The sequence below is a fragment of the Diabrotica undecimpunctata genome, chromosome 2, assembly GCF_040954645.1.
Source record: "Diabrotica undecimpunctata isolate CICGRU chromosome 2, icDiaUnde3, whole genome shotgun sequence".
Lineage (NCBI taxonomy): Eukaryota > Metazoa > Arthropoda > Insecta > Coleoptera > Chrysomelidae > Diabrotica > Diabrotica undecimpunctata.
The window spans coordinates 109,665,894-109,692,699 of NC_092804.1; the positions used below are offsets into that span (position 1 = coordinate 109,665,894).

The 26,806-nt window shown below is 31.7% G+C and overlaps 1 protein-coding gene across 2 annotated transcripts in view; it reads right to left on the reverse strand.

Moving 5' to 3' along the window:
- Positions 1 to 26,806, reverse strand: part of LOC140434772 (PDF receptor-like) — a 1,054,707-nt gene that overhangs the window by 125,343 nt on the left and 902,558 nt on the right. For both annotated transcript variants that reach the window (XM_072523274.1, XM_072523273.1), the window contains exon 10: positions 22,656 to 22,741. In XM_072523274.1, coding sequence (XP_072379375.1) covers positions 22,656 to 22,741 — 86 coding nt within the window. The remainder of the gene's footprint in view (positions 1 to 22,655; positions 22,742 to 26,806) is intronic.

Here is a 26,806-nt window from a genome sequence, read left to right on the forward strand (position 1 = left end):
CCCCGTCAACTACCCAAGAAAGTGCACAGAGAATACAAATATACGACCGAATAGTACGCATTGCCACCTGGGACATATGCAGCTTATTTATATCCGGGAAACTCGCAAACACTGAAGCCGAGATTGTAAGACTGAAAATAGACATCTTGGGGATGAGAGAAGTAAGATGGCCTGGATCAGGAATACAAAAAACAAAACATGGATACATATACTATTCAGGTGGAACCGACCCAGAACATCAATATGGAGCTGCTATATAAGTGTCAAACAAAATTGCTCAATCAGTCATAGACTTCATCCCTCTAAATGATAAAGAGATATGATAATGTTGAAATTACAAACAACTCACAGAAAACTAAATATTATTCAGATCTATGCTCCAACAAGTGACAAGTCAGACGAAGAAATCGAAAAATTTTATAACGACATAGATGAAATAATGAGACTGACAAAAAGAGGTGAGATAACGATTATCATGGGTGACTATAACGCTAAAACTGTTCGTAGTGCTGAAGGAGACCACATAGGAGCATACGGTCTAGGTACCAGAAATAATAGAGGAGATAGACTTGTACAATTCTGCGTAGAAAACAATCTGTTAATAGCCAATACCTTCTTCAAACAAGATCCTAGAAAGCTATACACATAGAAATCACCTGCAGACAGAAAAGACAGAATTGTTAGAAATCAAATTGACTTTATTTTGCTCAATAACACCTTTATGAAGTACATACAATCTACGAAAACATACCCTGGAGCTGATATATATAGCGATCACAATCCAGTTATAATGGATTTTAGATTAAAAGGATTTCTCAAAGTCAAAAAGAAAACAGTGACAAGAAAAATAGACATCTCACAACTGAAGAACCCTAAACAGAAAAAAGAAATAAGTATCAAGTTTGAGGAAGAAATAAAAACGATCTAAAACTTGGTACAGACAGACATTGAAGTAATATGGACTGCTCTAAAAACAAAGATAACAAAGATACAAGAAGAAGACATCGAATTCATAAAACACAACAAAAAACACGAATGGATAACGCAAGAGATCATGGAACTCATGGACGTAAGACGAAAACATAAAACAAGCCGAATAGAATACAAGCGAATCAAGAAATGACAGGTAGACACAAAAAGAGACAAGCAACAATATTAAAAAAATGATAATAACGAAATAATTATTTGTACAGAAGACAAACTAGAGAGATGAAAAGAATACATACAAACTGTTTTTAACGACGATAGACCTTGTTCTCCATCATCCACAGATAATCGAATAAATGAAAAAGGCCCAGAAATAACCAAAGAAGAAGTGATTCACGCAGTAAAATCTCAGAAAGATGAAAAATCCACTGGTCCAGACAATATCAATGTCGAAATACTTAAAGTTATTGCAGATAACGAAAGTAAAAGCCTAGATTTAATAACAGCACTATTCAATAAGATATATGACACAGGTAAAATACCAACAGACTGGCTAAAATCAACATTCGTAGCATTACCAAAAAAATCGAATTCCTCACAATGGGATGATTATCGAATATTAAGCTTGATGTCTTATGTCCTTAAAACTTTTCTTAGAATTATCCATACACGAAGTTACAAGAAGTGCGAGTTCCAGATGAGTGACACTCAATTTGGATTTCGAAACGGATTGGGAACACGAGAGGCTCTTTTTGCTTTAAATGTGTTAACGCAACGATGCAGAGATATGAATGTAGATGTATATGCATGTTTTATTAACTATCGAAAAGCATTTGACTGCGTTAACCATCAAAAGATGATCGAAATTCTGAGAACAACTGGAGTTAACGAACAAGACTTGCGAATTATCTCAGAACAATTACTGGCACCAAACGGCACAATGGCGCCAACTTTCAAACAATTGAAGTAGAGCACACAACATCCGAAGACATACAAATCCGACGAGGAGTGAGACAGGATTGCGTCTTATCATCGCTACCCTTTAATTTGTATTCGGAGTCTATATTCAGAGAAGCATTAGACAAGGTCCAAGGCGGAATTAAGATTAACGGAATCAGCATAGACAACATCAGATATGCTGATGATACCGTCTTAATAGCAAGCAACGCACAAGAACTACAAAATGTAATAAATGCGGTAGTTCACTACAGCGAAATGTTCGGTTTACATCTAAACGTTTCCAAAACTAAAACTTTAGTATTTTCAAAGACACCAATAAACGTACAGGTGTATGCCAAGGGTAAAATAATAGAACAGGTAAATTCCATAAAATATTTGGGAACAAATGTCAGTGTAATCCAAAAAAAGAAATCCTATCAAGAATCGAACAAGCAAGGAAAACATTCATGAGCATGAAAAACATTTTTTACAGGATCAGACCTTAGTCTATAGATTAGAATCGTTTTTTCTGTCTTACTGTATGGCTGTGAAAGTTGGACAATGGACTCTGAAATAGAAAAAAGAATAGATGCCTTCGAGATGTATATACAGACGAATGTTGAGGATTCCATGGGTACAAAGAGTTACTAATGTTGAGGTACTTCGTCGAATGGGTAAACAAAAAGAATTACTAAGAATAATTAAAGAGAGGAAAATGCAATACTTGGGTCATGTGTTGAGAGGCGAAAGATATGAATTACTTCAAGTTATACTGGAAGGAAAAGTACAGGGCAAAAGATCAGTAGGAAGACGCCAGAACTCGTGGATGAAAGACCTGAGGAGATGGTTCGACTACAATTGCCATTTGGATCGCCAACCTTCGAAAGGAGACGGCGCAATGAGAAGAAGAGTAAAAATATCGTTTGATTAATTATATTTATACATTTACATGTACATGGCATTCCTGATAAGAATCGGACAAAGATTAATAAATTAACTAATAAATATAAATAATATACTAATGAACTGAATTCATTTTTTAATAGAAAATATTATGAAAAATAATGCTGCAAAGTTACTTTTATACCTATAATATATATTTATAATAATTATAAAAAATATGTTTTATCATTTCGTCTCTTTATTTAAATGATTGGGTATTGGGTCATCAAAGACATTTTATAGTTTTATATTAGGATGAAGACTGCGTTACATCTACGGAACTTCAATATACTATTGAAGTTAAATGTACCTACACAGATTTGTTGCTAGGTTGCGCATGATATGTCGCTATAGGTGGCCCACATTCCACACTTCAGTTGTCTCTAAGACTCAATAACGTATAGGACTTTTCATCAAAAAATATTGCCAGCCCATTTTTTTTAACAGACATTTGGTAAACAATTATGTCAGGTTATTTCAATCAAATCAATAATTCAATTAAAAAATAAATTTTTTTTAATCGATTATTATTACGATACCTCTGCAAAAAGGAACAACAAAGCGGTGTTGTTATGGAATATCTAAGGGTGATACAAGCTCTAAATCATTTAAGGACAATTGTATATAATTTTATAAATTTTCTTAAGCCTCTATTTCTTTATAAACAATGTTATTTATTAGATATTTACATTAAAACAAAGTAAATATTTTAATAAATTTATAAAAAAGTACGTATGATGTATAATATATATATATATATATATATATATATATATATATATATATATATATATATATATATATATATATATATATATATTGTTATGATATGTAAAATCGAGAAAAATATTGGTTTGTTTAAAAATATTTCAAAGTTCAAAAACATAAAAATAATTCAGATAAGTAGGATAATATCCAACAAACATTTCGGAGAAGGAAAGTTATTAAATCCTTGGATTTCCTGTACTAAACATAGTGTAAGCTTTGCATAAATTATTTCTTTGTTATACTTGAGTGACCCGCATAAGTTTAAGTGAAAGCCACAGACAATTGAACGGGGTTTTTCAAAATACATTAATGCAGTGATTAAAGACAATAGAAGGGATTATAGAAAGTGGTTTTTGTTAGTTTTTAAGAATTATAGAAAAATATAATTTTAAATAAGTTTTAGGAAATTTATAAGTATAGGTAGAAATTTGTTTGTTATCGAAATGAAAAAATGGGGGAATTGTGACGAGTTGTGATTGGCGGAGATTGAAAAAGGTGGGATAAGTATGTAGGAAAAAGTTTAGCGAGATTGAGGAGAGAGAAAAGATATAGTCAGTTGATTTTCCAAGTCTGTAAGAGGAACAGTGATTGTTCTCTGGTGGTTCCAAAGAAGTAGCAAGCAGTAGTGTTGAATGTTAGTGAGTTTTTGTGGAGTTAGTGTATCTGACAGAAGCTGAAGCAGCAAAATATTGTAAGTCATATTTTCCTACTTATATTCCAAGAGTCACTGTTCAGGCCAACGAGAGATTCAGTTTATCGTAAAGAGAAGATATTCCAAGAGTCATTTTTCACTCGGGCCAACGAGAGATTCAGTTTATCGAGAGGAGAAAGGCTATCATAATTTGAATGATTTTTGCTTTTGAAGGAGATCATTAAGGACGATATACTTGCAACAATCTGTTGTAAGATTGCTGATTACATAGGGAGCGGTTGAGAGGAGATAATACAGTCTACAAGGAACAAGGATTTGGACCACTCATCATCAGAGAGAGATATTTTTGTTTTCTGCAGTTTTTTTTTTCTTTTATCGATAACACAATTTTTACTCGTAATTTAGAAAGGATATAAATATTTTGATTAGGAGAGTTAGAATAGTTTGGGATTTTGAGTTTTCAATTAATATTGTTTGTACCATAAATTTTGATTGTTCACGTACGGAGAACAAAATTTTGAGAATCCTTATATGAGATTTGTTTATTGAAAACTTTTGAGTGTGAATTATTTCATTATTTTTATTTCAATATATAGTGTTAGATCATATGTGTTTTTTATTATTCCGGTATTCTCTGGACCTTACCTTTCACATGTAATAGCATAGATATTGAAGCACGAATTTAACCCTGAGATAAAAGAATTAAAAATTGTGATAGAGTCATAATCATATCATTTAAATAATTTTAATTAATCAAAAAAATTAATTAGCTAATTATTGCTTGGCGCACCAAGACTTTAAATATCACAATAACTGGCTTCCAAAACGTGGGGCTTGAAAATATCGCAGCTTTACATTTGAAGGAAGGGAAAGAGATCTGGAATAAGTACAGGTGATCCAGAGATAAAAACATATAACATTGAGGGAATTTGAATTTGAAAGTATTTTGACAATTTTTCCAGGGAATATAAATTTGATTTATTGTTTGATCGTAGTTAGTGGATATTTACTGCTATTGAATTATTTGATTTTATTTTCTTTACCAATCGTACATTTGATATTTATTTTGAATTATTTGAATTTTACTGATTGCATATTTGATATTTGTCGTGAAAATTTAATACATTTGGGGAGAAATATTGTCGTGTTCTGAAACATATAGAGTGTTGTAAAATTTCACATTTGGCGGGGACAAAAACAGTAACAAAAAGTAACAACATGTCTGTCACAAGGAGACAAAGTAAAATGCAGGAAAGGAAGGAGGATAACAGAGAAGATGAAACAATTTTGGAAGAAGTATCGGATAATGAAGGAAATGTGACAATAGTTGAGGAGAGAAAAGAACTATCAGGAATAGATAAAATATTACAACTAATGCAACTCCAGTCACTAAAAATGGATAGAAATCAACAAGAAACAAAACAAACAATAGAACTAAATAACAGAAATATAGAGCAGCGTTTGGAAAACTATGAACAAAAATTAGAAGAAAATGATAGAAAAATGGAAAAGCGTTTGGACAAATATGAAAATGAGGTAAAAGTCTGTTTAGAAAAAGTCAGAGAAGAAACAGAGAGGAAACTAGAGATGCAGAGAGAAGAAATAGAAACTAAAATGAAAGATATTAAGACTGTACAGAAAAAGGAATTAGAACAGTTAGAAACAAAATTTGAAATGGCTTTACAAGAAGACAAGAAAGAAATAGAAAAACAAATTGAGGATATCAGAAAACAACGAGATATGGGAGACAGGAGAAAAGTACTCATCCAAAGTCCGGGTGACATAAAAATACAGTTTGGCGGGAAACGAAAAACAAAATTCTAATTCCAGTCTAATTTTTTTAGATGCATTTATAAAACATAAAGCGATTAAAATTCTGATTGATTCTGGATCGGAAATTTCGTTAATCAATAAAAAACTAGTAAAAGAATTAAATATGGACAGATTTGTGTATAAGATTCCGAGGGTGGCTTTAGTGGGTGCAAATAATAAAAAATTGACGACAGTAAACGAAGGTTTAGGAGTACGGATCAGAGTGGGAGACCAATTCTATATTATGCAATGTGTGGTGATCGAAGATCTAAATCATGATATGATAGCGGGAATTGATGAATTGAGTGAAAAACATATCACCATCAATTTTTCGGAAAATCAACTGGAAATCAGAGCAGAACCAGACAACATAGAAGAAGAGAAGGAAACAGACAGGAGAAAATTTTCTGAAAGGATAAATGGACAAGAAAAACATAAAGAAATCAATATGACGGTAGAGGATAAATCGAAAGCTCAAGAAAAAAATCAATCCGAAGAGGAAAAGAGAATAAAAAAAAAGAAGAAGAGTTCGAAAAGAAAGCAGGAAAAAAAGGAAGTTATAAGCAGAAAAATGGAAGGAGCCGAAACATGGTGCTCGGAATACCAGATAGAAATTAAAGATAAAGAAAAAATAGAAGAAGAAATAACGGAAGAGGACAGAGAAGAAATGGCAATTATGGACGAGAATCCAGAATTTTGTGAAGAAGTAATACGGACAGTGAACACATGTGAACAAACTGAGGATGAAAGAAAAATAATATGTGGAGAAAACATGGAGAAGGAAATAGAGAAGATTTTAGAAAATTATGGAGATCTTATTAATGAAGAAAGCCGAGTGGCTAAAAATTATGAACATTCTTTTAAAGTTAAAAACTTAGAAAATTTTAAATCGAAAACATATCCAATCCCGTATAAATACAGGCAAAGCGTCGGACAGGAAATTGAAAATATGATCAAAGACAAGGTGATCGAAAGATGTGACTCTCCATATATCAACCCGATAGTATGCGTAAAAAAATCAAATGGTGATTTGCGATTATGTTTAGATGCAAGAAACATTAATTCGCACACAATCGCGCAATACGAAGCGCCTTTGAACATAGAAGCCATTTTTGGACGAATCACAGGATCACACATTTTCTCCAAAATCGATTTGAAACACAGTTTTTGGTTAATACCTTTGGCAGAAAAGTGTCGAAATTATACCGCTTTTTCTATCGACGGAGTGGTGTACCGATTTAGGGTAGTACCATTTGGACTACAAAGTGCATGCGCTGCTTTGGTTCGCGCATTACACACAATTTTAAATAGGCATGGAGAATTTGTTGTACATTACATAGATGATTTATTAATTTTCTCACCAGATATAACAAGCCATCTACGACATATTCATACTGTTCTCGAAGAACTTGATCAAGCCGGATTAAAATTAAATATTCAAAAGTGTCAGTTTTTCCAAAAAGAGGTATTGTATTTAGGATTCAAATTAGACACAAAAGGGATTAGTCTTGCAGAAGATAGAATCGAAGTCATAAACAACTACCCTAGGCCAACCAATTTAAAAACTTTGCGGGGATTTTTAGGAATGGTAAACTATTTCAAAAAGCTGATACCAGACCTCAGTACAAAAGAAATACCGCTAATAGCATTACTTAAGAAAAATGTCAGATAGAAATGGGGAACGGAACAAGAAATCGCTTTCAAAAATTTAAAAGGAGCGTTTTCCACAGCTGTAAGAGTGCACCACCCAAGATATGAGCAACCTTTCATTCTCAGGACCGATGCTTCCATAAAAAAATTTGCAGGGGTGTTATCACAGATACAAGACGATATAGAGGTGCCAATATGTTTTGTTTCCCGTGTAACCAAAACGTATGAGAGAAAATACAGCGTTACTGAATTAGAGTTTGCCAGTGTGTTATTTTGTGTAAACAAATTACGTTTTTACCTACTTGGGGCAAGATTCACCATTGAAACGGACCACGCAGCGTTGATACACATAATGAAAAATAGGTTGGTAAATAATAGAATTCATAGGGGCATTCTTTTACTCCAAGAATATGATTTTGAATTTAAATATATCAAAGGAACGGACAATATTTTGGCTGATGCGTTGACGAGAGATGAACAATTCCGCAAAGAGGATCACAAAACTCTCCACGTAGGCATGGACATAATGAGAGAAGAAGCAGGCTTATTTTCGTTGGCCAAAATCAGGAAGAATTGAATGAAAGAGAAAAGCAAAGGGCTGAACAAGAAAATAACCTATATTTTAAGAGGGTCGATGGTAAAGAACTCTATGTAATCACGGAGCAAATGGCAAAAGAAGTTTTTTTAAAGTTACACTGTGACAACGGACATATTGGAAGTAGAAAGGTGTGGCTTATGTTCAGGGAGAACTACATTTGTCGACAGGACTATACAATAGCCAAGGAGGTGACTCGAAATTGTGTGACATGCCAAAAGTGTAAAAGTAGGAACTTTAAAAATGAAAACGTCACAAAAAACGTCGTAGCTCGGAAGAAACTGGATATTGTTGCTATTGATATGTTGAGCGATTTGATACCAACAACTCAAAGGAATAAACACATATTAGTTATGGTGGATCTTTTCTCAAAACATGTTAAATTGTACGCATGCAGAACCACAAAAGGAATTGAAATACTTAGGAAGATAGACAATTTTATAGAAACGGTGGGAAGACCAGACAATATTTTATTGGACAATGCGACATATTTTAGGAACGAACGTTTTAAAAGGGAATTAAGTGAGAGAGGCATCGATACAAAATTTATAAGCATCCGTCATCCACAGAGCAACCCATCATAGCGTTTTATACAAGAAGTCACAAAATTTCTACGAATTGCCGCGGAAGAACATCATCGACATTGGGACAGAAAAGTGTTTGAGATCGAGACCTATTTGAATTGTGCTCCAAATACGGTTACCAAAGAGACGCCTTTATATATAATGAAAGGAACAATGCCTACAAGACCGTGGGAAGACACCGCCCCCAAACAATACGAAGAAGTGATCGAATTGGTTCAAAGAAGATTGAGACGAAGTGGAGAGAAATATCTCCAAAGACAAGAGAGAACCCGAAGAAGAAGGCCGATCAAATTCCAGAAAGGAGATAAAGTCTTAGTGAAGGCACTGAGGGTGTCGAATTTACAAAATGGTATTTGTGCTAAATTGATGCCGATATTTGAAGGTCCATATAGGGTCAATACGGAAAATGGGGTAAATAGTTATGAATTAGCGCACATAGAGACAGGAAATATACGGGGTATTTTTAACATTCACGACATCTATCAATATCATGAATAGATTTTAATAACATAGTGAAATAATTTGATCCTAGAAAACTTTTGTCATTTTTAAAATTTAACAAGGAGTTTTCGGCAGATCAAATGGCGGGGATTTGTTATGATATGTAAAATCGAGAAAAATATTGGTTTGTTTAAAAATATTTCAAAGTTCAAAAACATAAAAATAATTCAGATAAGTAGGATAATATCCAACAAACATTTCGGAGAAGGAAAATTATTAAATCCTTGGATTTCCTGTACTAAACATAGTGTAAGCTTTGCATAAATTATTTCTTTGTTATACTTGAGTGACCCGCATAAGTTTAAGTGAAAGCCACAGACAATTGAACGGGGTTTTTCAAAATACATTAATGCAGTGATTAAAGACAATAGAAGGGATTATAGAAAGTGGTTTTTGTTAGTTTTTAAGAATTATAGAAAAATATTATTTGTAAATAAGTTTTAGGAAATTTATAAGTATAGGTCCTAAAAATTTGTTTGTTATCGAAATGAAAAAATGGGGGAATTGTGACGAGTTGTGATTGGCGGAGATTGAAAAAGGTGGGATAAGTATGTAGGAAAAAGTTTAGCGAGATTGAGGAGAGAGAAAAGATATAGTCAGTTGATTTTCCAAGTCTGTAAGAGGAACAGTGATTGTTCTCTGGTGGTTCCAAAGAAGTAGCAAGCAGTAGTGTTGAATGTTAGTGAGTTTTTGTGGAGTTAGTGTATCTGACAGAAGCTGAAGCAGCAAAATATTGTAAGTCATATTTTCCTACTTATATTCCAAGAGTCACTGTTCAGGCCAACGAGAGATTCAGTTTATCGTAAAGAGAAGATATTCCAAGAGTCATTTTTCACTCGGGCCAACGAGAGATTCAGTTTATCGAGAGGAGAAAGGCTATCATAATTTGAATGATTTTTGCTTTTGAAGGAGATCATTAAGGACGATATACTTGCAACAATCTGTTGTAAGATTGCTGATTACATAGGGAGCGGTTGAGAGGAGATAATACAGTCTACAAGGAACAAGGATTTGGACCACTCATCATCAGAGAGAGATATTTTTGTTTTCTGCAGTTTTTTTTTTCTTTTATTGATAACACAATTTTTACTCGTAATTTAGAAAGGATATAAATATTTTGATTAGGAGAGTTAGAATAGTTTGGGATTTTGAGTTTTCAATTAATATTGTTTGTACCATAAATTTTGATTGTTCACGTACGGAGAACAAAATTTTGAGAATCCTTATATGAGATTTGTTTATTGAAAACTTTTGAGTGTGAATTATTTCATTATTTTTATTTCAATATATAGTGTTAGATCATATGTGTTTTTTATTATTCCGGTATTCTCTGGACCTTACCTTTCACATGTAATAGCATAGATATTGAAGCACGAATTTAACCCTGAGATAAAAGAATTAAAAATTGTGATAGAGTCATAATCATATCATTTAAATAATTTTAATTAATCAAAAAAATTAATTAGCTAATTATTGCTTGGCGCACCAAGACTTTAAATATCACAATAATATATATATATATATATATATATATATATATATATATATATATATATATATATATATATATATATATATATATATATATTATACGTCATTATCAAATCTTGTCCTATTGTGTAAAATTGGTTCAAAATATTTCTAAAAAAGCATTTGTCAGCTATTTTCAAATTATTAATATTCATATCGTTGGTATAAACTTTAATAAATATTTAGAGATCATATTTGAATTCGAAAAAGTAAAATGGCTCACAGACAACTTAGCTTGCAATGTTTCACACGCCATGAACAATTATTTCCATAAATAGCCATAAATGGAGATGAAAATAACATTAAATGTGAAATGGCTGCTGCAAAACGTGAATCCCTGAGTTTTCCACTATTAGAGTTGAACAAAACTTTAAAGTTATGAACCGACTGTAATATTTCCATTAAAAATGAAATACTGTTAAATGCCAAATATTAAAATAAATATTTTCATATCTATGTAACGTCAGAGTCTGTGTAGGACATTTAAATGAAAAAAACCTAATTTTTGATATTTTATTACCTGGTCTACGTTTCATTTATCGGCCATTTAATAAATCAAAGATCTAGAATTAGCTTCGTTTTTCGGCGAGCTTAGAATTTGTGCTACTAAAGAAATAGAAAGGTGTTATTATTGATGATTTAGATAATGAAGACTTTCAATGTTTGGCACCAATAACAAAAAAAAACAATTCGAGGAATTATTTACTTTTTATGTTTCTATTTTCGAAAACGGTCAACACAGATACATTATCAAAAGGGATTTAATATTTATTAGGGATATTAATATTACTATACCAGTTTTGACAAAGTTTGACTAACAGTTTTCTGATGGTTTTGTTTGGTTATAATAGCAGAAAATATGTTAGTATAATAGAAGATCGTGTTAGAAGATCAATAATTCAAAAGTTTATTGTGCAAAATATTGAGCCCAAGTAATACTTAGAAACATATAATAGCTTACTTTAATATTTTAAACAATCCGAATCCGAATAAACCAAAGGTAATACGTAGTATTCAAGTACTTCCACAATCTTATTCAATGCACAAAATTATGCATGTTTTAAAACCAACATTAGTTGTAGCACCTTATGGCTAAATCTTAAAGAAATTGAAATGAAAAAGACAGTCAAGATTTGATTTCACGTACAAAGCGTCTATGTATCTGTTTATACGTATTTTGGCCTAATAGGGCTCGTCAGAACAGCTATTCATAGGCGTTCTCAACGTGAAAAATAAATCTTTTCTGTCTTTAAGAAGCAACACTAAAATGGCTTTGAAATGGACGCAATAGCGACATCTGATAATAAATCCGTAAAATAGTTTCGAAACACAATTCAGATCTTTGCCTTAATCTGAGCCTTCTAAAAATTGCAAGGCAAAGCAGACGTTGATAAAGATGTTAATAGAGACATGGGGAATCTAAAATTTGCATTCCACGACATGTCCCCTCAACTAAGCACAAATCATTAGCGAATTGGTTTCTTGTACTCATACAGAGTAGATCCGAATAAAATGAAAAAGACAGTCAAGATTTGATTTCACGTACAAAGCGTCTATGTATCTGTTCTGAGAACGCCTATGAATAGCTGTTCTGACGAGCCCTATTAGGGCAAAATACGTATAAACAGATACATAGACGCTTTGTACGTGACATCAAATCTTGACTGTCTTTTTAATTTTATTCGGATCTACTCAGTATGAGTACATGAAACCAATTCGCTAATGATTTCTGCTTAGTTGAGGAGACATGTCGTGGAATGCAAATTTTAGATTCCCCATGTCTCTATTAACATCTTTATCAACGTCTACTTTGCCTTGCAATTTTTTAGAAGGCTCAGATTAAGGCAGAAATCTGAATTTTGTTTCGAAACTATTTTACGGACTTAAAGAAATTATGTACCAGCAATAACGAGATATTTTAGATATAATCAATGCAGCAAGTGCTACTGCCACATTTCTTTACTTTTTTAATAATGATTAAACGTTTTTTTTGAAACAAATCGTGCTGTTGCCATGCTGAGGTTAGGCATTTATTCTGTCTAAAAACGTGATATGTCTTATGTCACTCTAGCAGCAAATTTTCTATCACTTTCGTTAGATTCTTGAAGACTTTTTGGCGTTTTTATGAAGAATAAAATACGATGCATCTATTTTTCATTACAGATTCATATTCAGCGTGTAAATATGTATCAACAAAAGTGTCTCTGTTCTTTTAAAAGTTGTAACGTTATAAACGTCACATCTTTATTAATTTATATTTTAATAATTATTTCATTTTTAATTCTTTATTAATTTATTAATTTCTTTATCTCCAGTTTAATTTTTACTTGGCGCCCACAAAATGTTTTTTCTTTTCTTCCTCTGTCTTTATTTTCTCTCTCTTTCTGTCCCGTAGATTAAATATTCGCCCTCTATCTTTTTGTTCGACAGACTATTCTGTTCCATGTTGACAGACAAGCTAGTTTCATGATATCTATAGCAACATCCTATGACATCTGTGCTAACTTCATTCAGTCTCCCACTTTCTGTCAAAACAACTTTTCTGTAGTGGGATTATTTTTTGCCTCTTTTTGAAATTTATAAAAGAAGGCAAAAATTATTATAAGACTCATTTTTATGGTCTACAAATTCTCTTGGGTTTATTGGAGATATCAAAACTTTATTGGTTTACTGGATATTTTCTTGGGTTTGTTGGACACATCAAAACTTAATTGGAGTTGTTGAATTTATTGGTTTATTGGACACCAAAACTTATTACATACAGCCACGTGAGACTGCAGCTCTCTCTCCAGAAGCCACAACTTCTAATTGGAGGACCCAACGGCTAGAACACACAAGCCGCCCATCGAAGCAATAAATAACACTTATTAACTGTTAAGCTTTGGCAGGGTTAATTATTGTTTTTTTATTCATTTAAATAAATATGTTTGGTTAAAATTTGTCTTATTTGCTATCAACTGAGAACTCGGGTTCAATCCCTAGTTTAAGACAAGACGAACTCACCCTTGAGATACTGAGCTAGGCAAGGTATAGACGATAAGCTCCCATGGTTGATTGAGGTATTATTTTTACAATAGTATTTCAATTCTCTTTGGTAGTCTTATCGTTACACATTGGCGCCCAACCGTACTTGTTTTATTCAGGGAATTGTGCTCTGAGTTTTTGGTTTGGTGGCAAATAACAAACTTTAATAAATACTTTCTTATTTATATTTTTTGTGTGTTCATATTATTATTATTTGCAGTTAATTTTAATATTTCCATATTTTTGACTGTTTTTATATATTTTCACATGTTGGGTTAAAAAGGATGGTAGGTACTTTTATACTGTTTTAAGTGGTTTGTTTTTTTTAACTTAAACAGTTTTTGTGGATAGTGTATTTTAATTACTTTCTTAATTTTTTAAATTATTTCTTCAAGATGCTACCTAAACATTTAAAGACATTTAAAAATTTATCATATGAAATTCTTATTAGGAATGTCTCTGTCCCAAATACAGTAGAGGAAAAACGAAAGATCCTTGCTGGACTTCTTTCTCAGGAAGCCAGTAACCGTAGTTTTTCTGATGTTTCTGTTAATCTATCTTTTGATGTTGATTACCAACAAGCTTTAGCTTCCTATTCTGACCTATTAAGTCTTATATCTGATTATTCAGGTACAAAATCTGATAGTAGATTCAAAGCTTTCAGTTCTCGTTTGACTCATTTGTCTGGTAGAATCTCCCGTCTACAGCCAACTTCTGTAGAAGAAGAAAGATTGAAAAAAGCTATCCGCTATGATTTGTTGAAATTAGAAGGTACTTTGTCTGACATTGTAGATCAACCTGATATGGTAGACCAACCTGTTGCTTCTACTGTGTGTCTAAGAAAGTTATACCTAAAACTGCTTCTTTTATATCTAATGATAATTTAAGCACTTTTTCTTCAGTACAATCTGAAACTTTACCTTCTTCTAGTACTTCTGTTCTTTCTAGTGGTCCTTTAAATTCTAAGGTACATTTAAATTCTACTTCATTATTAGATGTTCATAATAATGATAATAGACCATATATTTCTATTTCTGTAGGTAGTGAAACAATCTCTGCACTTCTTGATACTGGCAGTAATGTTAGTATTATTGGTTCTCCTTCTTTATTTTTACCTAAAAAACTCAAATTAGCACTTAATTATGATGTTTCAAGTCAACTCACTACTGCTGATGGAAACATTAAGAGTATTTTAGGATATGTTTGGTTACCTGTTACTTTATTGAGTAAAACTCAATCACTTAAAGTGTTAATAGTTCCTTCTTTTTCACATAAGATGATATTAGGTATGAATTTTATTCGTTCGTTTCAACTTTGTTTGGATTTCTCAAATTTTTCATTTAAGGCTACAGATTTATCTACTTGTGTAGTAAATACTGTTAGCAGTGCTGAAAATCTTTCTTACATTCAGCAGTCACAACTTAACTCTGCTCATCGTAGTGATTCTGTAAATGTAGTAGCTGACTCTCTTTCAAGAATTCCTGAAGCATCTCAAGTTTCTCTCCTGAATTTATCTAATTTAAAAACAGATGCTTGGTATAGGAATATGATAGGGAAAATTACAGTAAACCCTAACTTGTATCCTGCTTTTAAGGTTCAGGATGATGTTCTTTATAAATATGTTTTTTCTAGATCAAAGTTTTCTGATTCTTCTCCAGAATGGAAAATTTTTGTTCCTTCTCCACATAGGAAGGAAATTTTGCAAATTTATCATGATGATCCTACAGCTGCTCATTTAGGTGTCTTTAAAATTCTTTCTAGGATTTCAGAATTGTATTACTGGCCTAAAATGAGATCTTTTGTTGTGAACTATGTTCATAAATGTAAAGTTTGTGCTTCTTGCAAGCCCTTAGAGAATATTTCTCCTATCTTTAATGAAGTTCAGAAGAGAATAGGCCACTCTTACAATACCAACACTAAACGCTACAATTTATGTAGACATGATGTAAAATTTCATGTAGGTGCTAAAGTCCGGAAGAAAAATAACATCCTTTTAAATGCTGTGGATGATTTTTCTGCTAAATTAGCTCCCAAATTTATTCCCTGTATTATACATAAAATTTTATCTCCTTTAGTATATAATCTTAAGGACTAGATGGTAAAGACCTTGGTAATTTTCATGTGCAAGATATTAAGTTAGATGTTACTGATTCTAGTGATGATGAGTCTCAATAATGTTGTATAATATAGTAAAGCATTATCTTTTATTATTTTATCTCTTTATATTTTAATATTTCTGTAGTTATGATAAACATATTAATCTTATTTATTTGACATTACCCTAACTGTTTATATATTCCTATTATTTTACTTTGGGTAATTGTTTTTGATTTTGATACAATTAAAAGCCTTATCCAGCACTTTATGTATGACAACGTAGTTAGTTGCATACATGGTGTTTTAGTTTTCCTAGGATACATATATCCTAAGGAGATTTTGGGCCAGATTATATGAATCTGTGTTCCTTTTTGGTCTTTTAGAGACAATTAATATACCGTAGTAGGTATATATATATTTTTTTTGGATGATGTTTTTTTTTATTTCTTTTGGAGTTAAAATAATTCTATGCATCTACTTTTTTAGAAATCTGGTGTAGAATTATGGCGCTTTGAAGTTTGATTGTAGTATACCTACTTTCACTTGTTTTCTTCTATTTTTGTAAACTATATTTATGCAGTACTTTATTTTTTGTGTAGATCCCTGGTTTATATTTAGTGAGAATAACATTTCTTATGTATCATTATCTTATTTTCATTATTAACTTACATACTTTTAGTCTTCTAAGACTTGTTTTATGCAGTTACTATATCTCTTTTGTGTAGAACTTTGTCTTATTTGACATATCAAGTAAAGTTTATTATGTATTTTTGAGTTGTTTATCAATAATTACATTTGCATATCAATGTCTACATGCTTTTACTTATTTTATAATTTTGATATTATTGTTACCTTACTTTAGGTACTCAGTTATCCTGAGTACTAATATTTTTTTTTGAGGTTCATTCATTAGCAGTATCCATTAACTATTCATTTTTGTGAGATATGATCTCTATATTATTTATTTACCTGACTTTGCTTATTTGTCTTTATTTTTGTATACTTACCTTTGACTTTAATTATTAACTAGACTTCATACTATGTGTATAGAATGCTATTTTGCAAAGGAAGTTGTTGTACTTCCGAAGAAGAATTTCTGAAGACAGAATTCTTCAACAATGTATATCTGAATATATCAGATGCATTGCCCCTTTGTTATTATTATTTTTGTTATTGTGGGCCTGAGCTTTGATGCAGATGTACATTCGTACCACTGGATCTTCCTTAAATGGTAGGTTGTCTCCAGGGTATGGCGTCGGGGGGTTCATGGCACATAGGGCTGTCGTCTCCGAGGATAGCTGTCGTGGTTTAACCGTGGGCTATGGGCTACTGCGTTCATACCAACATGGTTTCAATTGATCCTTTGGTAGGGTCCATGTACAGTACCAAAGTCTACAGATACCTGATTAATTTAAATTAATATTCTCGATTCATTTTTAGCCTGACGAATACTAAAATTCATTGGGTAATATGCATTCATATTCCCCTGAGCATTCCCCTCAAAAACTGTATATTATTATTATTAAATTTTTATTATAAACTTTATGCTACACCATCATACTGCTTACTTTATAACAGTACCTATTTAATTTCAGTTTAATGAATACTGAAATTCATTGAATAATTTTTTTATTTTTCCAGAGATATTCTCTGTAGTAATTTATTAATATTAGATTAATAATTTTAGTGTGATGAATACTACAATTCATTGGGTAATTTTTTTTATTTTCCCCAGATTAATATCTGAAAATTATTTTGTTATTTTTTTTTAAATATAGCAAATTTGAGTTATACTTTAAATTTTTTATGAATAGTAATGTATACTTAATTACTTATATTCATTAATTTAATTATTTTGTTATATATATATATATATATATATATATATATATATTTTTTAAATAACATATAACAAATTTTAGTTTGAAGGATACTACAATTCGTTGGGAAGTATTCAATTTCCCTTAGTAATACTCTAAATTTTTTTTATGATCATTCTTTTGTTATTATATTCATTAACTTGATTGCTTTGTTATAAAAAATTTATTTTTGATTTATTACTACAGATTACTACTGCATATATTTATTCCTAGGTAGAACATTGTGTTCTTGTTTTCTTTGAGAAAAATTTCTCAGTTGTGTTCGAAATTTTTCTGATGGGTGGTAGGAGTGTGTAACGTTATAAACGTCACAACTTTATTAATTTATATTTTAATAATTATTTCATTATAATTTCTTTATTAATTTATTAATTTCTTTATCTTCAGTTTGATTTTTACTTGGCGCCCACAAAATGTTTTTTCTTTTCTTCCTCTGTCTTTATTTTCTCTCTCTTTCTGTCCCGTAGAATAAATATTCGCCCTCTCTCTTTTTGTTCGACAGACTAGTCTGTTTCGTGTTGACAGACAAGCTAGTTTCATGATATCTATAGCAACATCCAATGACATCTGTGCTAACTTCATTCAGTCTCCCACTTTCTGTCAAAACAACTTTTCTGTAGTGGGATTATTTTTTGCCTCTTTTTGAAATTTATAAAAGAAGGCAAAAATTATTATAAGACTCATTTTTATTGGGTTTGTTGGACACATCAAAACTTAATTGGAGTTGTTGAATTTATTGGTTTATTGGACACCAAAACTTATTACATACAGCCACGTGAGACTGCAGCTCTCTCTCCAGAAGCCACAACTTCTAATTGGAGGACCCAACGGCTAGAACACACAAGCCGCCCATCGAAGCAATAAGTAACACTTATTAACTGTTAAGCTTTGGCAGGGTTAATTATTGTTTTTTTATTCATTTAAATCAATATGTTTGGTTAAAATTTGTCTTATTTGCTATCAACTGAGAACTCGGGTTCAATCCCTAGTTTAAGACAAGACGAACTCACCCTTGAGATACTGAGCTAGGCAAGGTATAGACGATAAGCTCCCATGGTTGATTGAGGTATTATTTTTACAATAGTATTTCAATTCTCTTTGGTAGTCTTATCGTTACAAAGTAAATATTTTTGTTGACTGAATTAGTGCGCTTGACGTATACTAAGCATCTAAATCTAATACCTTCAGCAGGCTGTAGCTTCAGCTTCAGGTCTTTCTTTTAGACCTAGGTTCTATTGATTTTTTTAATCTACGCACTAAGAACTATCATTGAGCGACCTTTTGTTTAATTTGACCAGGGCCGGTTTTCGAGAAGGATAGTTGCGGGGTCCTTTGTCTAACAATTATTAGCCTTTTAAATATTTTGTCTAAGAGCCCTGTTATACAAGCACCAATGTCGTTACGTTAGCAGCCCCGCGTTTGCGTCAACTCAACCGGACAATGGCACTATGGAGTAAATTATACGAACGGCAATGTCGTTTGTATAATTTTCTATATGGTAGTGTCATTGGCATCGGCCCAACCTGACAAAAGCATGGATTAAATAATTATTATACCATGAACATTGCCGTCGGCGAGTTCGCGTTATCCCGACGGCAAGTATTGCTAGCGCGCAGTTCTCGTTTTGTACCTAGCGCGCATCAAGTTACACGTAGCGCTAACAACGCGGAGTAAGTAATCTTAATGCGACACAAGTACAGTCACGTATAACTTGGAAATTATGCGCCCTGCATCTGAAAGTAGCTTTCTGCATTTCTGAGTAGTCTTATACAGGGGTTCACTTTGTAGCATTTGCATTCTCCTTGATATAAATTTAAATCCCCTGGTATATATATTAAAATACCGAAGAGTAATTTCAGTGTATTTCAGTATTCTGTCTTAAAAGTTAAAGTACTCGAAATATATATCGATCCCTTTTGTGTCGCCAAGTTGATATAAACACGTTTTAAAAGTTTGTTTACATTTCATAGATGCGTACTTTCTCGGCATTCTTTTGTTCGAAAACCACTTTTATATTCTGTGTTTTAAATAAATATTCCGGTTATATATATTTTGTTTACTGTTGGGTAGCAAATGATTTTTAAGAATTGCGACATTCTCACTTGGGTCGCTGTAAGAGACAGTCGGCTTAGGTGTGGTTCCAAATTTAAATCAAATTTGAAATTTTCCTTGTTGTTCGTCTCTTTTCATAAAAAATGTATTGTATACATAATGTTTTGTGGCAATTAATGGTTCAGTTAAAGTTTTAAGTGAGGATTGGAAGAATCGTCGTTTCCATCCTCGTTTTGTTTCTCTCTGGTTGTCATCCTAGGCTTTTTGGCAGTTTAGAAGATGAATTTGTTCGTGTGTTCGTTATACAGAGAGTTTACGTCCAGTTTCTACCCCCAGAAATTCCAGTAAAACCCAGTTCTACCCCCAGAAAATGCAGTGAAGTAAAGTTACAGAAAATTTAAAGTAGTTTAGAAAACTCAGGTAACTCAGGTAAAAATAGACAATTTTTCAATAATAATTGCTTTCATAATGTAAATAAATTGTAATAATTAAAATGATATGTCTTAGGGCGTAGCTTAGCTGTCATTTTAATTGTTCTGTTTTAAAATTTAATGTTAGTATATGGCAGCTAGCTTTATTATTTTCGACGTCTGATAAATACCTAATCATATTTGAGATTTTTTGTTTTGTTTCTTTTAAAGAAGGTTAACCTCCATGCAGTAATATTTGTAAGTTTTTGTGGTATCTCCAACTCATAGAGTTTGTAAACGGCTAGGACATATGTAAGTTTTTTCTTTTTTATTAATTTGATATAAATCTTTGTAACTACTAATATGTATTTTTTGTGCCATCTGTAATTTTGTAACATAACTGTTTGTGGTGAGACACAATAAATGTTTAAGTTTTTTTGTAAACCATTTTGTTTCTTTATCTTGACTAACTCTCTAACCCCTTTTTTCTAGTTTCATTTGAAAAGATATATTTTTTTATGTTTAATAATTATTTCAATAGTTACAACTAGCTGTTCTAATGGTTATAATTTGACACCTCGAAGCGGCATCCTTTTTAAATTACTAGAGGTATTTCCTGGTTCCTTTTGTTTTGTTTGTCCTAAGAGATTCACGTTAGTACCCCTTTGTTTCATTTTTTGTAGTTGCCCCAATCCGACCTCTTGTCATTTACTTATACACAACGTCAGCTCTACAAACAAACCCTGAATGCCGTTCGCATAAGTAGTAAATATTTTGCTTGCCCTATCTCCGTCCCAATAATTTCTGTCCCCAATTTTCTACCCCTTATAATAATACCCCATGTGGTAGACAAAAATATTCGTTACAACTTAGACCCAGCTTTTTATGTTTTCTGGGAGGTCTTTTGAAATGACTTTAGTAGTAGAGAGAATAAGAGGTACCATCTAGATACTTTGGTTCTTCACTGTCTACTTATTTGTATCTCCAGATATTTGTGTTGTATTTGTAGCGGTTTAGTTATATTGACTTTAAAATTTTGGAGAGCACTTTACGTATTTGTAGATTGTGTTTAAGTTCCCATATCATTAACCCTGTGTGTATTTAAACTATTTACAAAATGCGTAATACTGCCGATAAATAAACTTTATTTTCAAGGTTCACCCTATTATTGATTTTGTCTGGAGATAAGTATGCTAAAAGTCTGGGAAATCACCCCGTAATATAATCTTATCCGCATTCCTTTTTTGAGCATCTATTAAAAGTATCTATATTACTTTAATCAGTCTAGCGATTCATAATAAAAAGAAGTAAATTTAATACTTTATTTAATTGTTTAGTAGTCAAAAAAACCCGTGTTTTGCGATAAGATATTTTAATTCTGCCTCCATACATTTGAACATAAATTATAAAAGTATTTTTCTTATCTTCATATAGCGTTCTTCTTCTATAATCATACTCGTTCATTTGTCACCACCGATCCATTTTATGTCTGGCATGGTATTTTACTGCATGGCGCAGAAGCCGCTCATTACCACTCCGTTCTTCTAACGAAAAGACGTTCCCTCATTTTTTTGTTGACATCTGAACAATGCGCCAAGGAGATGAACAAAAACCTGAGTTTGATATATAGTATTGATCTGGTAAGAGCTCCTACCTCCGAATATTTAAGTGATCAGACACCATCGTCCTTCCCTGTAATCTTGAGATCGAGTATTGATCGATGGCTTCCGTTGTCCGTCTGAATCGAGTATTGATCGACCGCCTCCGCTCCCCATCAGTGTCAAGTATTGATCGACCGGTCTCGTCCCACTTCTAGCCTAGGTTAAGTAATAATTAGTTGTTTCTTAGCTTTTGAGTACTGACCGCAATTCGTCCTTTGTCTCACCCATCTAAATATCACTAATATTTATTTTTCATCGGTATCAACATTGAACCGCAGTCCTGTCGATGTATTTACAAAAATTGATCTTTTTATTTTTATTGTACATATTATATAGCAGTTAATTTTATTCTTGTTATTTATTTGAATACATTTTTATTTATATTACACTTGCGTTTTCCTGAGTCTGGTGTCTAGTCGAGCTACCCATCACATAATTCAGATCTGTACTTTCAAATATAAGGCCTTCCCCTTTAACTTCAAATTTATTTCACGGGAAGTGCCGTAGGTTAGACTTAGAGTTGGTTTTGTTTGTTTTGTTTACTATTATTTATCTATATTATAATACTGTTTTTATTTGTTCTTTTTAAATTTAACTTTATTAAAAAATATTTGAAACACAAACAACTTACCGTACTTGCTCTATCTCGCTTGTATGGCTTTCCCGTAGTTTCACTATTAAAACTCTTATAATATTTAGAAGAAAAAGTAGATTGATCTGAAACAAAAAATTACTATTATTACTAAGTTTTATTGAAAAATTGGTTTTAAAAAAATGCTTAAGCGATTAATCCAAATTTTAAAAATCTTCGTCTATGGATAGTCCTGAGTCGCTTTTGTATAATTCATTTAACCTCACCTTTCGCTTAATTGCTATAGTCCACTATATTCTCGATATCTGATAAATTTTGAGCCAACTCTTGTAACTTTGTGGCTGTCAAACATTTCTTAGAATTTTAATACTTGAATTTTTTTCTCGCAATTAATCCTTTATTAAAACTACATCTAAGATGTTAAAATACCTTTTATCACAAAAAACATTTTTAATAAATAAAAAGTAATAAAAATAGATAAAATTCAAAAATAATTTTACTTCATTCGTCGGGTGCGTTGAGGCACGGAATGCCGTAAATTTAACATCGATTACTTAAGCATCTCACTGACACCTAAATAAATCATACACCGACGCAGGGTATGAGTATGAAGGTCCTGGTCTTCATCACTGAACCAAAATCCATAGATACACAGACAATTAGGACACCACTTTAAAGCAGGAACATAGAGAAGGGGGTCCAGCTTCTGGCTTTTTCCATAGATGAAGAATCCTGCAGAAATCTAAAGAAGAAAAACTACGAAGCTTACTATGGACTTAATAGGGTAACCTTTAGAGATCTGCAAGCCAAGAAAAATACTCCTAAGAGTAGTTTAGATTACCCTATCAACACTGTAAGGCAGTCTCAGCAGTCATGGTAGCGCTTAAGAGTAAGTTTGATATTGTCCTAGTACAAAGGCCTTGGGCAAACCAAAGAGAAGTCAAAAATTTAGGGTTAAATAGAGAAGTGATCTACTGCAGATCTACTGAAGTTTCCCGGACCTGTGTAATTACCAGAAACGAGCTAAAGATACTGCCGCTTATTAATTTCTGTTCCAGAGATCTAACGACAGAAAAAGTCAAGATCGGGAAACGAGAGAGACTATTCTGGGCTCGGTCGATCTTCCTGCAGACGATGAGGAGCTACACCGACGAATGAAGTAAAGAAGCTGGTAAGAGACTGCAGTAAAACAAAGATGCAGCTGCTCATCGGCCGCGATGCCAACGAACACCATAGGACCTATGAGCACAAACACCAACAAAAGGAATGAATCACTAGTGCAATTTATTATGACAAATAATTTGGACATATTGGACATATTTAATGTAAACAAAAAACCGACTTTCATAACCAGAAGTAGAATTTTATATCAGAATTGCATGTGTCTGAGGAGGAGAGCTGCTCAGAATGTAGACAGATTAGATACACCTAACAAGTGAAAGCAGCAAAAGGCACTTATCGAAACCCACGTTCAACCACCTGAGAGGCTTGTAAAGAAGTTCTAGACCATTATCTGTCGAGGATGAGGAGAACGATAAATAAATGACGCCACGGATCTAGAAATGGCAGTAAACGATCTAAATGACGCTGTCATTTCAGCATTCGCCATGGTAGAATAAAGAACTATCTGTGTTGAGGAAAAATACGAGGAAGCTATTAAACAGTTATTACAGCTATCTAGAAATAAAGTTATTCCTTTTATAAAGAATAAATTTTTTTTTCTGAAATAAAAAAAGTTTCCCATGTGGTGCCGACTTAATTGGACACACTATATATATATATATATATATATATATATATATATATATATATATATATATATATATATATATATATATATATATATATATGTATATATATATATATATATATATATATATATATATATATATATATATATATATATTTACAGAATAAACATAAATATAAAATTCATTTACTGTTATTATGCAAGACGTTTAATACAATTTGGTCAATGAATTTCTGGTATATTAATAATTTTTGATATCTTAGTTTTATTGATTCGTACGTTTTTAGAGAAATACAAAGTGTATGTATGCGCTTCATTTGTGCTTTTATGTGCACTCTTTGTACAAATGTCAGCAGTTAGGTTTAATGAAAATTGATTTAAGTTTGGTTCGTTACTGCTTTTGTCTACTCATTGCACTATACGAAGTTTGAAATACCTGAAGCGGTTTTCAGTGTTGAACTGAAAGTTCAACTATGTTTGTTTTAAGTGTCAAAGGCTCTTCAAAAGACACTAGAAACTAAACTAAACAGGCAGTTTTAAAAGTTTTAAAATGATGAATTACTAAATACGGAAGCTTTATTCGATACTTTTTTAAACTTATTACTAAATCATCCAAAAGTATATTACTTATTCAAAGAAACATTAGTTGATAAATATGTAATAATATATAAGTATATATTCCTATATATATATATATATATATATATATATATATATATATATATATATATATGTATATATATATATATATATATATATATATATTGTTCGTTATTCTTTGTTTTTTCTTTTCTTTTACAGGGCTTAAGTGTTTTTTTTTCTTAGTGCTATATACAGTAATCTTCTTTAAAAAAAAAAAGAAGAAAAACTACATAAAAGTTCTTTAAAACGTTACACAAAAAAAGGGATTATTCCAAGTTCAAATAAATAAGATAAAATTTATTGGTTATTTGTGTTTGGTTTTTTTCCTTCTTAATTATTTATTAACATAAACTCTGTTGCTTGTTTAATAAATGCAAACAAAACATTTTTACATATTATATTAAAATTTGCAATGAAGGTTTGCATAAAAATGGACACTTCCTCTGCCAAACTAACCTAAAATGAATTTAAAAAAATAGAAGATATGGTTACCATAGTAATAAGTTTTGACTGAAAGAAAAACAAAATTAAATAATACAATAATATTTAGATTAATTAATAGTTGTTGTAATTATAATAATATGAATAAATATTTGTTGTAATTTTAATTAATATATTAATATTTGTTGTAATCTGACAAAGTATGCAGATGATTTGGTTATTTTGAATGTAATGAGAGCTCTATGTGAAACATATTGGGGTAGTGATCCTAAAACTCTTCAGATAGTTCATAATGGTTTGATACAGAGTCATTTAGATTATGGATGTCAAATATTATCAGATTGTCCTAAGGCACTAATCAATAGGTTAGATAAATTACAATATAAGAGTATTTGTATCATAACAGGATGTATGAGATCTACCCCTATTCATGCATTGTTAGGTGAAAGTGGTCAAATTCCTCTAAAGTACAGATGGGAATTGCTTAATTCTAAATTCCTCCTAAAAAATCTTATGCTAATTAATAATCCAATAATTTCTGCCTTGAATCAATTACAGATATCAATGCAATCAAATCATAATTACTGGAATATAAAAAGTATTCCCCTCTTAGTTTCCATCATGAATAAATTCCAGTATACCCCAAATTTATTTTCTAGTTACTTATTTCTGTGCCACAGTTTTGAATTAGAATATCAATTAACTTCTATCCCAATTAGGAATGTGCAATCTAATAAAGGTGATGAGCATGCAATAATTCAATTTCAAAGAATCTCACTTGACAATCCACTTCACACTATAATCTATACAGATGGGTCAGTTGATAGTAAGGGCTCAGCAGTATTTAGTGTTTTTTGTCCTGACTTTGAATACTCATACTCTAGTAAACTCCGTACGCAGACTCAAGTTTGCACTGCAGAGATTATTGCAATTAATCGTGCGATTCAATTTGTCTTGGAGAACGATATCAAGAGGGCCTTAATCTTGTCTGTTTCTAAGAGTGCTATCCAAAAGATATGGAAAACATCTTACTTAATGGAAACTGAACATACCTCTATTGTGACCAAAAGGGGCATTATAGAAGCCAATCAACAGAACATCAGTATTATTCTGGCTTGGATTCCAGGGCATTCGGATATTAAGGGCAATTGTGTTGCAGACAAATTGGCAAATATAGGAAGATCACTAAAAATGCCAGCCAAAGTTAAATTGAATTATTCAAACTACTTATTTTATATTAAAAAGCTAATTTGGACTCGATAGGAACAAGAATGGAATTCAAACAGATCAAAAGGGTCGTTTTATAGTAAAATAGTCAATAAATGTAACAAATCACCATGGTTCAATCAATTTCCTT